At 38.5% G+C, this 14,019-nt stretch overlaps 1 protein-coding gene across 2 annotated transcripts; it reads right to left on the bottom strand.

Moving 5' to 3' along the window:
• Positions 1-716: 716 nt before the first annotated feature.
• LOC121320727 (sodium/potassium-transporting ATPase subunit alpha-1-like) lies at positions 717-13,352 on the bottom strand. 2 transcript variants are annotated; one of them, XM_041259308.1, is made up of 24 exons: positions 13,162-13,352; positions 11,515-11,588; positions 9,553-9,660; positions 9,162-9,221; positions 8,379-8,582; positions 8,162-8,275; positions 7,908-8,042; positions 7,680-7,797; positions 7,171-7,439; positions 6,663-6,861; positions 6,458-6,567; positions 5,846-5,980; positions 5,460-5,652; positions 5,147-5,322; positions 4,898-5,034; positions 4,628-4,778; positions 4,201-4,369; positions 3,967-4,121; positions 3,555-3,678; positions 2,799-2,944; positions 2,558-2,688; positions 2,280-2,381; positions 2,015-2,106; positions 717-919 (listed from the first exon to the last, which is right to left on the bottom strand). In XM_041259308.1, exons 2-24 carry the CDS (start codon positions 11,533-11,535, stop codon positions 891-893), a joined length of 3,078 nt encoding a protein of 1,025 aa, XP_041115242.1. In that variant the 5' UTR covers positions 11,536-11,588; positions 13,162-13,352; the 3' UTR covers positions 717-890. The 2 variants fall into 2 exon arrangements, with proteins under 2 accessions (XP_041115242.1, XP_041115243.1); XM_041259309.1 differs by lacking the exon at positions 11,515-11,588 and having other exon boundaries at positions 718-919.
• Positions 13,353-14,019: the final 667 nt, after the last annotated feature.

The following is a 14,019-nucleotide window of genomic DNA, read 5'->3' as shown; positions in this document are numbered from 1 at the left end:
TAGCGTGCACTCTAGCTAGCGATGCTTGATTCTTGGGTACGCTTTCAGTGTCGATGTAGTTAATTGTTAATGCACTTAAATTTGATTGTCGTTAGTTAGTTTTTTTTTTTTTTTTTTAAGTTAGTTTGATTGGTTTTTAATACTTCAAATAAATGGTGCATTGTAACGCTTTGGGTGTCGTAAACATTAAATACTTTCTGTCCTGACGATTCTAATTAATTAAACTTTACATACATGCTTTAGGCTAAATAAATGTTGGGGCGGTCGTGTAAAGTAATGACCACATTTTAAATTCTTCAACATCCAACCTGTTCAGATCAGTGACTTTTATGATATCCTCTGTTTTGTTGGATGTACGCAAAGCCTGCGCTGCATATATATATATATATATATATATATATATAGATAGATAGATAGATAGATAGATAGATAGATAGATAGATATAGATTATATACATATATATATAGAGAGAGAGAGAGAGAGAGAGAGAGAGAGAGAGAGAGATAGATGGTTTAGTAATATAATCAAATCAACCTTGTTTCTTTCCGCAACAGACTCAGCAGAGTGGGCTCCCATCTAAGCCATTTCATTTAACAATTTTTAACTACAGTACAGTTGGACCATAGGCGGTTTGGAAGAGGATATATTGATGTTGTGGAATAAAATAGCTAAAAAACAAAAACTTGACTTCACTGAAAGTTTATTTAAAATTGCACATATGTTCAAAAAACAACAAAAAAAAAAACATAAAATTTGCACTACAAAACAAAGGCACATAAAACGTCTTGGTTCTGTATCTTTCAGCAGCTTCAAGCATTTATATAAAAACACATATCCAAAGATTGGAGGCTAAAGGGACATGAGTGAAATTCTGATGTAGAGCTACAGTTTAGTAGTAGGTCTCCTTTTCCACCCAACCTGGAAAGAAAAGAAATATTAAATACACTTTCCAAATCACCAGGGTCATTGTGCCACATCATTTAAAAAAAAAAAAAAGTATACAAGCTCTGATCTATCAATGTAAAAATATAAATACATACAGCCTCCAAGATTCTGATACATTCAATACATTATGCTACAGAATGTCCTTAGTAAATATCACAATTAGATAAGCAGTCATGTAGACGTGTGCAAATCTATCAAGCATTAAGACATTTTCTTATTGTAACACAAATTTTGAATATAACATAAGGTATAATTACAGTGCATTTTTCCAGAACACTTAAGGGGTAGATGTAAGTATGGGCACAGTGCAAATATTTGCGGATGCAAAATTCAAATTGCACTGCACCCTATGTAAGCTTAAGAGCAATGCAAATTACTCAACACACACAAATAATGATCTCCAATTATAATAAGGGTCTCAATGACTGCATCGGTCTGTTTAGTGACTGCACTTGCAGTTGGCACTTGAGTTAGGAGTACAGAGAGCAGTAGTCGAGGTATGACATTGTGGAGCACGAAAATACAAAGCAAAAAAATAATATGTCAGAGGACGTAGCAAAGTCCCCTTGACGCACGGAAAATAAAAGTTTTCTGAGGAGGAGCTGAGAGTCCTTATATCTGAGGTCACTCAACATGAAACAGAGTTGTTTGGAAAAGCCTCAGCCAACATCAGTTATGTTAGTATCCTTAGGAAATTATATGTGTTGGCCTGCCCTTTACAGTATGACATCCAGAAATTTGCCTACCACTCTGGAAAAGATGGAGTGGCCTATCCCTCCAGACATTCCAACTGTGGTCTGAAAGGAACCAGTGCAGAGAGCACAGCACTTTCACATGTGCAGGGATAGCAGTCCCTAGATTGATGCTGGGGTCTAGCTCATCCCTCAATTCAGCTGTTAGGTCTAGGATAACCTGTGGCCAGTAAAATCTAATTTTACGGTGGCTAAACATGATTTATGGCAGCATTATGGGGGTTTGCACCTGCAAATCACTTTACACATTTCCTTACATCTACCCCTAAGGATTTAACGTACTACACATGTAAAACATTCATTTTGTAAACCTTACCTCCTGGGCTGCGTCGGATGATAAGCTTTCTGATTTCATCATAAACAAAGATAAGGAGAGCGTAGGGGAAGGCACAGAACCACCAGGCTGGTCTAAGGAGAAAAAATAAAATTAGTAAGATGCCAGGGTCAAATGAAAAATGTACCATATTTTGGAGTGGTTATTTGAGCTTAAAAGCTGCAATTACTTTTCTCAAGCTTTTAAAATTGTTAAATGTTAAAAGAATAACATAAAATAAAATTTTTTAAAAATCTGATCAACTTACTTCAGAGGGTACATTCTGAGGGCCACATCCATTCCTGGGCAATAAGACAAGAAGGCAGCCAAAGCGGTTTCCTCAAACAGCCCAAAGATAAGGATTTTGTTCCTGTTAAATAAAATAAATACAAATAAAAAAAATATATATCCACAGAGACTACTTTACAATACCAATCGTCATATTCCTTTAACAGAGACCACATTTAGTAATATTGACTTTTGGTCACAGCTTTAATGTAGTTGGTGCTTGTGCCAAATCAATCGGTCACCAGTCTCAATACTTACTTCATTCCCTGCTGGAAGACAGAGTTTCTTCTAGTTTTACAGATGATCAAGTCAGCCCACTGAACTACCACAACACTGACAAAGAAAGCAGTTTGGCAGGTAAACTCGACAATCTTTCTCTGTTCAAAGGTCTGTGAAAGGCAAGACAAGAGGGAGGCAAAAGTTTGGTATGAAATGCTTTCATTTAATATTCTGTCCCCCCGTCCCCCACCCCCCCAAAATAGTGTTGAGGCATACTGACCCACTGCTGTCCATAGCTGTCTTCCAAGTCATTGAGACTTTTGTCATCCCAGTCAGTACGAATTCCCAGTAGTCTCATAGGCAGGAAACCATTCTCAGCAAGAACAACAAAATATGTGAAGAATCCTCCCAGACCCTGGATCATACCTGAAGTGACACAGTTACCTTTTAGTTAAACTTTTGATCCCACTCACAGATGACTGCCTCTACCCAATGGGTAAATGGGAATGCCTATTATGACACAGGGAGATCAAGGAAAATGTGCCCCATCTTCACTACAGTCAGTAATAAGAATTGCTACAAGGGCAATTTCCAGAGAGCTTAAAGGCTGAAGAGTGTCATTCAGCTCATTTAACAGAGCTAACTATGCTATAAAATCCCACTCGTTTGAGGAAGAGCTGGTAGAGATAACTAAAATATAGCTAGCAATTGCCCATGTAGTGCCACTCTCAAGCGTTCCTTGTTGCAAAATACAAAGGCGTCATTCCTTCCATAAACATATTTTTACCAGAGATCAGGCACCTGTGTTACTACGATTTCAACTGCAGGAAGACGCAACACTTAAAACGAGTAATTCTTCATTATGAGGATTATAAGTTCTAGACACCAAAAGGGATTGCTATCACAAATAGTACCAATATTTGTAGACTTGCAATTAAAATTAAGGCCAACAATTACAAAAGGAAAAGACTCAAATGTAAGCATTTCATGGTTATCTGAAACACTTAAGCTTAAACTAGACCGTTTTTCTGCTTACCAATTTGCCCATAGGCCATACTGATCAGCCTTTCATTCACAAGCTTGTCTGTTTTGGGATTTCGTGGCCGTCTCTTCATGATGTCACTTTCTGCTCCTTCATAAGCCAGGGAGATAGCAGGAAGCTAGAAATGAACAGCCAAAAGACTTAAATATGCAGTCACATAGGTTTCATTGCAACCAATAAAAATAGATCTCTTAAAATCAATATATATATATATATATATATATATATATATATATATATATATTATTAATAGCTACAAGCAGCTACAAGCAGCTCATTACTACTACAAAACAAATAAAAATTGCACATTATGTTTTGCCAAGACAATTTATGAAGCTTGATAATAATAATAATAATAATAATAATAATAATAATAATAACAACAATAACAATCTTTCGTTCTCACCATGTCAGTGCCCAAGTCAATACACAGGATGGTTACAGTTCCCAGAGGCAGAGGGATGTTGGCCATAATGAAGATTAGGAACGGTGTCATTTCAGGGATGTTACTTGTCAGGGTGTAAGCAATTGACTTCTTCAGGTTATCAAAGATCAGACGACCTAGTAGAGGATGAATAAGAGTCAGATAATTCCGGTTCACAAAATAAATAAGACAGTGGTACAGCATGGTCTGTCTTACCTTCCTCTACACCAGTCACAATGGAGGCAAAGTTGTCATCCATAAGGATCATGTCTGCAGCCTGTTTGGAGACGTCAGATCCAGCAATACCCATAGCAACACCAATATCTGCTTTCTTCAGGGCAGGGGAATCATTCACGCCATCACCAGTCACAGCTACAATAGCACCCTGCAGACATGCAGCAGGAGGACGTCATGAGCATTTATATACATGAATACAAAAAAAACCCCATCTCTTAAGTTGAAAACTTGAGGTATAAAAGGAGAAGGATTTGTCCAGACTTTTATATGAATTTGGGAATTTGCATTTCATATTTCTAGCAGAGCTCCAATTTCAAGTGGCATTCTAGAAGATACCCCAGCTTTCCAAGTATGGTGTACACAGCAAGACTATTTTTTTTTTTTAATTAATAATCCAATACTGTACCTGTCGCTGACATCCCTCCACAATGATCAGTTTCTGTTGAGGAGAGGTCCTGGCAAACACAATCTCAGTGTGGTGCTTCAGCAGGTCATCCAGCTGGTCACTAGTCAGTTCCTTCAGGTCGCCACCATGAATTACACAGGCCTTGGCATCTCTGTAAATGTTAGAAAGGACTATAGAGATAACATCTCCAAAGATGCTTTAAGACATTCAATTATATATACTGTATAAATACATATTTTTATTAAAACATCTTTGTATCAAATTTCATACCTGGGGTTGACTTCTTTGACAGGAATGTTCAGGCGAGTTGCAATGTCCTCAACAGTTTCATTTCCTTCAGAGATGATTCCCACACCCTTAGCAATGGCTTTGGCTGTAATAGGGTGGTCACCAGTAACCATGATAACCTGTAGAAGGAAGAAAATAATAATTGAGAAGTGCACATTTGGTAATGAGACTGAAGACAAAGTATGGTTAGGTATGACATTTCTTATAAAGTCTTAATACAATATAAATCACCTTGATGCCAGCGCTTCTGCACTTGCCAACAGCATCGGGTACAGCAGCACGAGGAGGATCGATCATGGCCATCAGACCAACAAAGCACAGCTTCTCAGTAGGGAAGTTCAACTCATCTACATCAAACTTGAATCCTTCAGGAAACTGGTCATCAGGAAGCAGCATATGACAGAATCCTACATGGAAGATATGGGGGGGGGGGGGGGGGGGGGGGGGATAAAAGTTAGCTTTACACCTGGTTACTTTCACACAACATCAAGTGTAATCGGAAAGACTTTAATAAACATCTATTTTGTTAATGCATTTTTCTCACCAAGAACTCTCTCTCCCAGTCCTCCCAGCTCAAGGTAAGCATTTTGGAAAGCATCCTTCATCTTATAATCCAGTGGCTGCTCTTTGCCTTGAATCAAGATGGTGGTGCAGCGATCAAGAATCCTTTCTGGGGCACCCTTCATCACCAGCAGATAGCGAGATTCATTGGGGTTTGCATTACGATGGATGGAGAGCTTATGACAAGGACAGAGGTGTTAATTCTGCAAGTGAATTCTGCAAGTGACAACACACCCCTTTATAGTATATATAGTTCATGCTTGCCAGAAAATGTGATCAAGAAGAAAGTAAAAATCTTATTGCTTTTCAGAGAATTCCAGTCTTAGTGTGGTGCTTCAGAAACATACAAAACCATTCCCTCATATTTACCTGGTACTTGTTGGTTGAGTTGAAAGGGATCTCTTCAATTTTGGCATTCTTGTCTCTCATGGCCATCACAGACCCACAGCACAGCTCAATACATTTCAGCAGGGCAGATTCAGAAGCATCACCAGCAACCTCTCTCTGTAGATTTATAAAACACACATTTAAGAAAGAATAAATAAACTACCGCTTGCTTTTGGGCCTTGACAGCCTGTGAGACACCATGTAATCCTGGCCTTGCCAAGGACTGTTTCCTGCAGCTGAATTCTCATACACTGGGATTTAGAGCAATAATGTACATCATGGTGTAGCATCCCTTCAGGTTGAAAATTTTTATAGGGTTAACACTTTCAAAAGTCTTTTTTCAGTCCACCTCAAGGGAGCACAGATAGCTGCAGTTATGAAATAATGAAAGTTGCTCGTCAGGAAATGTTTTAACAGCCACTGCAAAAGACCCATGCAGTCATATTTAAATAACTGGATACACTAGAGCATTTGGGAAAAGTACCATTACATACTAAAGACTCCCCATGTCAGTTATTGAAAGCTACTGCCAGAATTTCAGAAGAAAAACAAAACACACAACACTTCAAGCAGCTCTTTTAAAAACAATGCTACCTTAAGAATTGGTACAGACTCCTGTCCAGCCTGGAATACAGCGCGGTTGCAGAGTCCTGCAACACGAGCAAGGGCAGCCCAAGTGGAAGAGCTCTTATCAAAGGTAGCACCTGTAAAGAGGATATTAGAATATGATCCCACACGCATACACTGAGGGAAAACAAATGCAGTCAAGAAAGGAAAACACAAGAAGTGGATCTCTTACCACTCTGGTCCTCAGTGGTGTCTGCTTCGTGGATCTGGTTGTCAAACCACATGTGAGCAACAGTCATTCTGTTTTGTGTCAGGGTGCCAGTCTTATCAGAGCAGATAGTGGAGGTGGATCCCAGAGTCTCTACAGCTTCCAGGTTCTTTACCAGGCAATTCCTACTGGCCATTCGCTTAGCTGTGAGTGTGAGACAGACCTGAGGTGGTGGCAGAAGAGATGGGAAACTTATTTTAAATATTTTTATAGTAACTGTCTTTTTTCACTTTATGAAAGGGTGAGCAATAACACCCAAAAATTGCTAAGAGTTCATGCAATACAGAGATGAATCAGCCAAGTCACCACCCTCTTGTATCTTCTTCAAAAAGAAACGCATTTGATATCAGAACATTGCAATGAGATTTTTATGGCAGACATTCCTTATTTTTTGTAATATTCCTCACAGATTCAGTGGGTGGTTGTGTATTTGTTTCTCTAAAAGTCAAGGAAATAAATCTCCCTTCCATACCGTGACAGTAGCCAGCAGACCTTCTGGCACATTGGCAACAATAATTCCTATAAGGAAGATGACAGCCTCCAGCCAGCTGTATCCAAGGATCAGGGAGAGGATGAAAAAGGTTGTACTGAGGAAGAGCGCCACTCCAGTGATGATATGAATGAAGTGTTCAATCTCTTTGGAGATTGGAGTCTGTCCAACCTCCAAGCCAGAGGTTAGTGTGGCAATGCGTCCAATCACAGTGTGGTCACCAGTGTTAATGGCAATACCGCAGGCAGTACCTAAAAAAAGGAGGGAGAAAATTGAGCTACTTTGTGTTCAATTAGAACTTGAGGTGTGGCTGGATACAGTGTAAACAAAAAAAACACACCAGTCAAACCTTCCATGGATTTATTATTTTTATTCCTTTGTTACATCATTTTTATTTTCCCAGAAGACTCAGAATAAGGATGCTATCATGCAAGATCAACAACCTTTAAACAAATAATACCCCACCTCCCTGCCTATTAGTAGGTATGTACCTTCTACACAGTTGGTAGAGAAGAAGGCAATGTTCCTTGTCTCAAGTGGGTTTTCATTGGAGAAGTCAGGTGACCTGGTCTGAGGTTCAGATTCACCAGTCAGGGAAGAATTGTCAACCTACAGAATAAAAGAATAAATAAATAAAAACATAGAAAGCATAAGCATCACCCCACACCCCCAAATTCAGAGTTTGCTTCCAGTTTTATCGCCCTTTACTTCAAACCTACCTTGCAGCCATTAGCAGAAATGATTCTCAAGTCAGCTGGGATCCTGTCTCCTCCCTTCACTTCCACTAGGTCTCCAACCACAACTTCCTCAGCATTAATCCTTTTCTTCTCACCATCACGGATAACTAGGGCTTGCTGGAGAGATACAGGGAAAAGATTAGTTTAAAAATTCAAGAATAAATTTAAATGAATAATACCTAGTTTCTTAACTGACATGCATAATCAATGTATTTTTATTGGGAGTGTTACTGTACCTGAGGAACCATGTTCTTAAAGGACTCCATGATCTTAGAGCTCTTGGCTTCTTGGTAGTAAGAGAAACAGCCGGTGATGATGACAACAGCAGCAAGCACGACACCCAGATACAACTGTGGAGAGAAATACAGACATTGTATTCATCATGAAGTAACTAGTTAGTTCTACAAACATCAAGTTGCCCTCCAGGCTACAAAACCTTATTTGGCTTCTTACATTATCAGCAGCAGGTTCATCATCCATGGCAGCCTGAATTCCGTATGCCAAGAAACAGAGAAGAGATCCTGCCCATAACAACATGGAGAAGCCTCCAAACATCTGCTTACAGAACTTCACCCATTCTGGGGTTGTAGGGGGAGGAGTCAGGCAATTGGGACCATCACGAATCAGGATCTCTGCAGCACGGGCAACTGTTAAACCCTGCAGAAGGTAAATTGGAAATTATGAACACAAACAGTTATACCGGTCTATAGAGACCACTCTTAAGCTGCTAAGAGTATGTATATATACCCCTCACCCCCCCACCACCAACATTACCCAATTAGAATTACCTGAATGTAAGAGAGCCTGTTTACAGATGAAAGGATTTACTACAGTTTTTGCCAGTGGGACTTAAAGGCCGACAGAGTTTAACCAGTACCTGGTTGCTCACTGTTTCCATGGAGCAAAGTAATTTACCCTGAAGTCCTATACAGAATCAAGATTGTTTTACATAATTGAGATACTTCATACAAGAAGAAATAAACTGTATCTTAAAGACCACACTTTGCAATACATGCATATTTAACAGATAGGGCTTGGCCTGTTAAGGCTACCTTAACAAATTAGAATTTCAAGATAAATGAACCGTTTAGGAAATGTAATCTTAAATATTTCTGGAATAGACTAAATTTCAGCCCATAGTCAGTTTAGGGGTACTCGTGGACATGGACTATATCCATCCCCCATCCCTGTCAGAACTGGGAACAGTGCAGTTGGTGAATCAAGTCAAAAACGTACCCGACTGAGGTCTGTACCATACTTCTGATGCAGTTCATCCAAAGTGAGTTTATGGTCATCCTACAATGGAAACAAAGATTGAAATGGGAAGTTTACAAACACATGATAATACTGCAGAGCTTTCATCTACCAACCAGGAAGCTCCAGGAAGGGCGTTACCACATGGTAGATAGAATTCTAGCAAAACTCTGCAAAAAAAATAAACTCAGATTATTGGGGATCACCTTGACATCTGACCTCACCAGTGGCATGCACTCTTACCTTCCTGACAGTCAACTATGAGACAGTAATGCTCTTTAAGCAGGGTTCCATTGTTTTATTGTTCAAGAACTCCCCCTTAATTTGGAATCTACACTTTGCTTCTCATTAAAAAGTGCAGGTAAGTCTTTACCAAATCTACTTCTTTCTTCAGCTCATCCAGATCTCTATCCTTCTTCCTCTTCTTGTCCTTCTTTTTTCCACCATGCTCAGACGTTGCAGCCAACTCATATTGATCTTCCTGCAAAGAGAAATATTTTTCAAACCAAGTGCAAGAAACATTTTAAACTACATTCTATAGCAAAAAAAAAAAAAAAATAATAATAATAATAATAATAATAATAATAATAATAATAATAATAATAATACATTTCTTTGGAGATGTAGGCAGAATTGTTAGACAGCTTGAACAAGAACTATCTAACTGGATATTATTTTTTGGTTACTGTCTAGCTTGTCCACCATGGACATTACAGGACCGCATTATGTCATCAAGCATGTTAAACCACCACATATCAAGAAAGGTCAACAGTTCATACTAAACAAAGTCAGAAATTACAAAGGCAGCCAAACTTTCTTTTGAATACACCAAATTACTAGTATTTGTGGCTTTATAACCAATTAATTCACTGTTAGGCCATCTTGACAATATGCTTTTAATGTTTCACTTTATGTCAACAAAACTATGGGAAAAAAATCGAAAGTGGACCTGTTACAGAGTTCCAAAATATCCTACCCCTAACTATGTACTACCAAGGGCAACCTTTACCTTCTGTCTCTTATCAAATTCATGCCACTTGTACAAGCAGCTGGTGAAAATAACACAGCACACTTTAGCATTACTTGAATGGTAGACTTTTACTGAAATAAACAGAGGCACAAAAGCAACTTGTACAACCTGTACAAAACAAACCCCCCTTTAACTGTATATTCCACAGCAAGACTTTAATTACAGTTCTGGACTGCTGGGACAAGCAAATGCTAGCGAAGCACCAGGTCTAAAAGGGATTAGAAATTAAGTGTTTACTCTCATGCCAACATACAGCATTTTGGGCGTGTACATAAACATCAATACTGATTTAATACGGAAAAAGAAATCCAATGTAAATGTTTAGACTAAAGTGGGTCGATTTAAACTATTCTTGTCCTACCCTAGAACATGGGAGAAACAATGCCAACAGTGAAAAACAGGGGGGGGGGGGGGGGGGGTAATGGGGGTAAAGACATCCATCTTCTAATAATCTAGATCTGTATCTGCATGCTCACGGTAACCTACAGCGTTCCTAGTCACTATGCTTCCAACATATTACAGCAATGCATGAGAGCGGACTTCATGGCAAGCTGCACCACCAGACATCCTCACACATGCTGGGCTTGGTGTGAGGTTTCACAGTGAAGTCTTATAGAGCAGCCCACAATCATAACTGTCTAAAATGTCTTCAGTGAACATGGAGTAGAAATTGTTCTGGAACAAGACCTTTTAATAGTCAACAGCATGATGAACTGTGGAAGGAGTATTATGGGTTTTTGTATAATTGTGGGAGTCAGTGGAGGGGAAAGAGCTTTTCAGAAGCATGTAAGCTTTACAGCTTTCCCACATTCATGTTTCACAGTCAGATCAGATGGTTATTTTGAACAGCAGAGCACTCTCTCCAAGGACATCAATAACTACCCACACACTGCTCTGAACATCAGAGAAATGCAACAATTTAATACAACTACAACTGAAACCATGTATCTCACAGCCTAGCCAACATGGCTCATCGTCAATAGGAACCTATTCAACTGCTCCCCTTTCATTTCAATGAGCTCAGAAAACAAACGAAAAAACATAAATAGCAACAACGTGTGGCGCCACTGAAATGAATCTGCCTAATATTCATAACAGACACAGGAAGCAGGGCTGTTTGGAAACTGCAAACTTTAAAGCACCAACGCCGGCTGGATGGTAGCAGTTGCGTTGTGCTAATATTGAAGGTAAGGCTCTCACTTTATTATACTTTTGCTGTTAAAATTTCAAACCTTTCTATTCAGCTTTCAACTGTCTTTACATCACATCTTTAACTTTGTTATTTTTTTTTTTGTAGAACAGTACCTTGCAAGTGAATGAATCCATCTAGTTGAGTGCAGCCTAACAGCATAGGAAGTGTAAGATTGGAGGTTGCTTGCCTATTAATGGAAAACCAAGGTGAGCATTGCCTTTGTAAACAACTGCTGCTGTATAGAAACTGTATCATCTGTATATTGCTAGTCTTTAAAACTACTTTAAGGTTACAGTGTGATTTTAGGCCTTTGGCATTGCATTTAAATGTTTAACACGTATGAATACATTAAAATAAAACATTACAGTAGCAGCTTTTGTACAGGTTACCAGATTACACTAACAGTAACAAATGTCCCAGTTTTATAAGAAAGGGACGATCTAACGGTCCTGCACCAAACCACATATGGCAACTATGACTCTGTCAAGTCACTGTCTCCCATGCCGTGTGTAAAGTATTTATTATATTTGCAATATTTGTATGGCTGTATATTTGACTACACTACTTTGTTGGAAGTATCCATCCATATTACTTCGTGTAATTTAGAGAAGTTTTGCAGCATCCTTTCAAACCTTTATGACACCACTAAGTCTCCTTGTTTTCTAAATAGGTTGATATCCCTGGATTGTCGTTTTTTTTTTTTTTTTTTAAATATAAGTTATTTGTTATTTAATGATAGCACCAAGGAACACTTATTGTTCACAGAACTAGTTCTATTTCTAAGTGTCTTAGACAAAAAAAAACTAATTTCATGAAGGCAGAATTGTTTTGAACGTTTTAGTTTCTTGCATTTGTTTGTCTTTTTACAGGTAAGCTAGAAGAATACTGTCTGAGCAGCAACACGAGGGTCACGCAATCAAGCAGCACCGCTATCATATACAAATACAGCATATAATTTCATATTTATGTTTATTACATTGTATATCTCCCACAATACAAGTATCATTTTGGTATCATTTATTGATAAGTAATGTACTTGTTTAATAAGGAGAGAACAGTTTTGAAAAAGTAAATGTGTGTTACTGTTGCTTATTAGTTTTAGGTGCAGAGTGAGCTGTGTTGCACAGTACACTACCTGAGCTAAAAAAATTATGATGTGTCACATATACCTGCAGCAAATGTGTACTTAATGCGTAATAAAACAGTGTGTGTGTGTGTGTGTGTGTGTGTGTGTGTGTGTGTGTGTGTGTGTGTGTGTGTGTGTGTGTGTGTGTGTGTGTGTGTGTGTGTGTGTGTGTGTGTGTCAATCTCCTACCGTAACGTAAAGAGTTAATACAGTACCTGAACATAATATATACTGCTCACAAAGTTAGACAAAGGACATTTGTCAGATTCTCAAATATTAAATTAAAATTCTGCCAAAAGTGACCAGTACCAAACAGACTGGCAGACTTCTCAATTTAACAATGAGAAATGCAACTCGACTTCCTCAAGATGCTGACTAGCATGTATGAACCCAAACAATCAAACGCTACCTGCACTAGCCATGGTTTGTATGCACAAACCCCTGCACTTCACTTGACATTGTCCTCAAAAGGCTTGATCCCCATTTTGAGCTGCCATTTCTGCATCTCCAAAATAACCTACCTATTTTTCAATCGAGATAGCCCATTTGGAGGGGAGGTGCAGATTTTCAGAACACTGTTGGTCAATGTCCCATTAGGTGGACCTTAAAGAGTTCAAAACTGTATTTCACTTACCCCTCTGCCCATGTGTACTATTGTTCTATCTTCTTAATAAAAGTCCAGTGATTTATTGTTCTTTTTTTTAATAATAATAAATCAATTGTGTAATTTATACTAAAAAATAATTTTGCAGCTGGCTGTTCTGTTTCCACACGTGCCACTGCCAGGACGCCCAGGCAACCTTTGTTATCTCTGTGATAAAATGCTGCTAAAATGCTTCTATAAATGCTGCTTCGAAGGTGACGTTGCTCTTTTCGACGTGGTAATCGGTAATCATGAGCATTTGAGGAGATTTTTGGAATCGGGTCCGAACCGGGTATCTGTATTTGTAACCGGCTATTTTCAGTCCGATTCCGGTTCCTAAACTATTTAGAAAACATGTCCTTATGTCAGTGGGAGGGGGGGGGGGGGGGGGGCATCTTATATACATATAAACAAACACCAGTGCTACAGTTTATAACTCAGCATGAACACCAAAGGCCACAACAATCACAGAGCAAAACATAAGTAAACTAAAATAAGCGCGATCAGTCAGTAGTCCAAAACAAGGACAACAAAACGCAAATATATAGTCTAGCTAAATGCGTGCTTTTTTTACCTATGTATAAACGTGCCAATTATAGTTATCAAATATGTTTTTGACAGAAATTAAAAAGTATTTGATCATTCTAATGGTTTTTTGTTTTTAATAATCATTTTCATTAAAAGCATAATGTCACTGGAATCGGATCCTTGACATTCGGTGCAGAACCTGGTAGCAGATTTCAAAGGAACCAGTTCGCGCATTTACTAACCGGTGTGGATGTCGGATTATTATTATTATTATTATTATTATTATTATTATTATTATTATTATTATTATTATTATTATTA

This window comes from Polyodon spathula, chromosome 9, assembly GCF_017654505.1.
Source record: "Polyodon spathula isolate WHYD16114869_AA chromosome 9, ASM1765450v1, whole genome shotgun sequence".
Lineage (NCBI taxonomy): Eukaryota > Metazoa > Chordata > Actinopteri > Acipenseriformes > Polyodontidae > Polyodon > Polyodon spathula.
The sequence above is the reverse complement of the archived record's forward strand: the minus strand, read 5'-3'. Positions and strand labels throughout refer to the sequence as shown.

What these genes read in the sequence shown, in the direction of transcription:
- LOC121320727 (XM_041259308.1), bottom strand. Translation starts at nt 11,535, where the DNA reads ATGGATTCATTCACTTGCAAG. An exon ending in TTAAGAACATGGTTCCTCAG is followed by an intron (nt 8,043 to 8,161) that starts GTACAGTAACAC and finishes GTATCTCTCCAG; the next exon opens with CAAGCCCTAGTTATCCGTGA. An exon ending in ACTGGGAGAGAGAGTTCTTG is followed by an intron (nt 5,323 to 5,459) that starts GTGAGAAAAATG and finishes TCTTCCATGTAG; the next exon opens with GATTCTGTCATATGCTGCTT.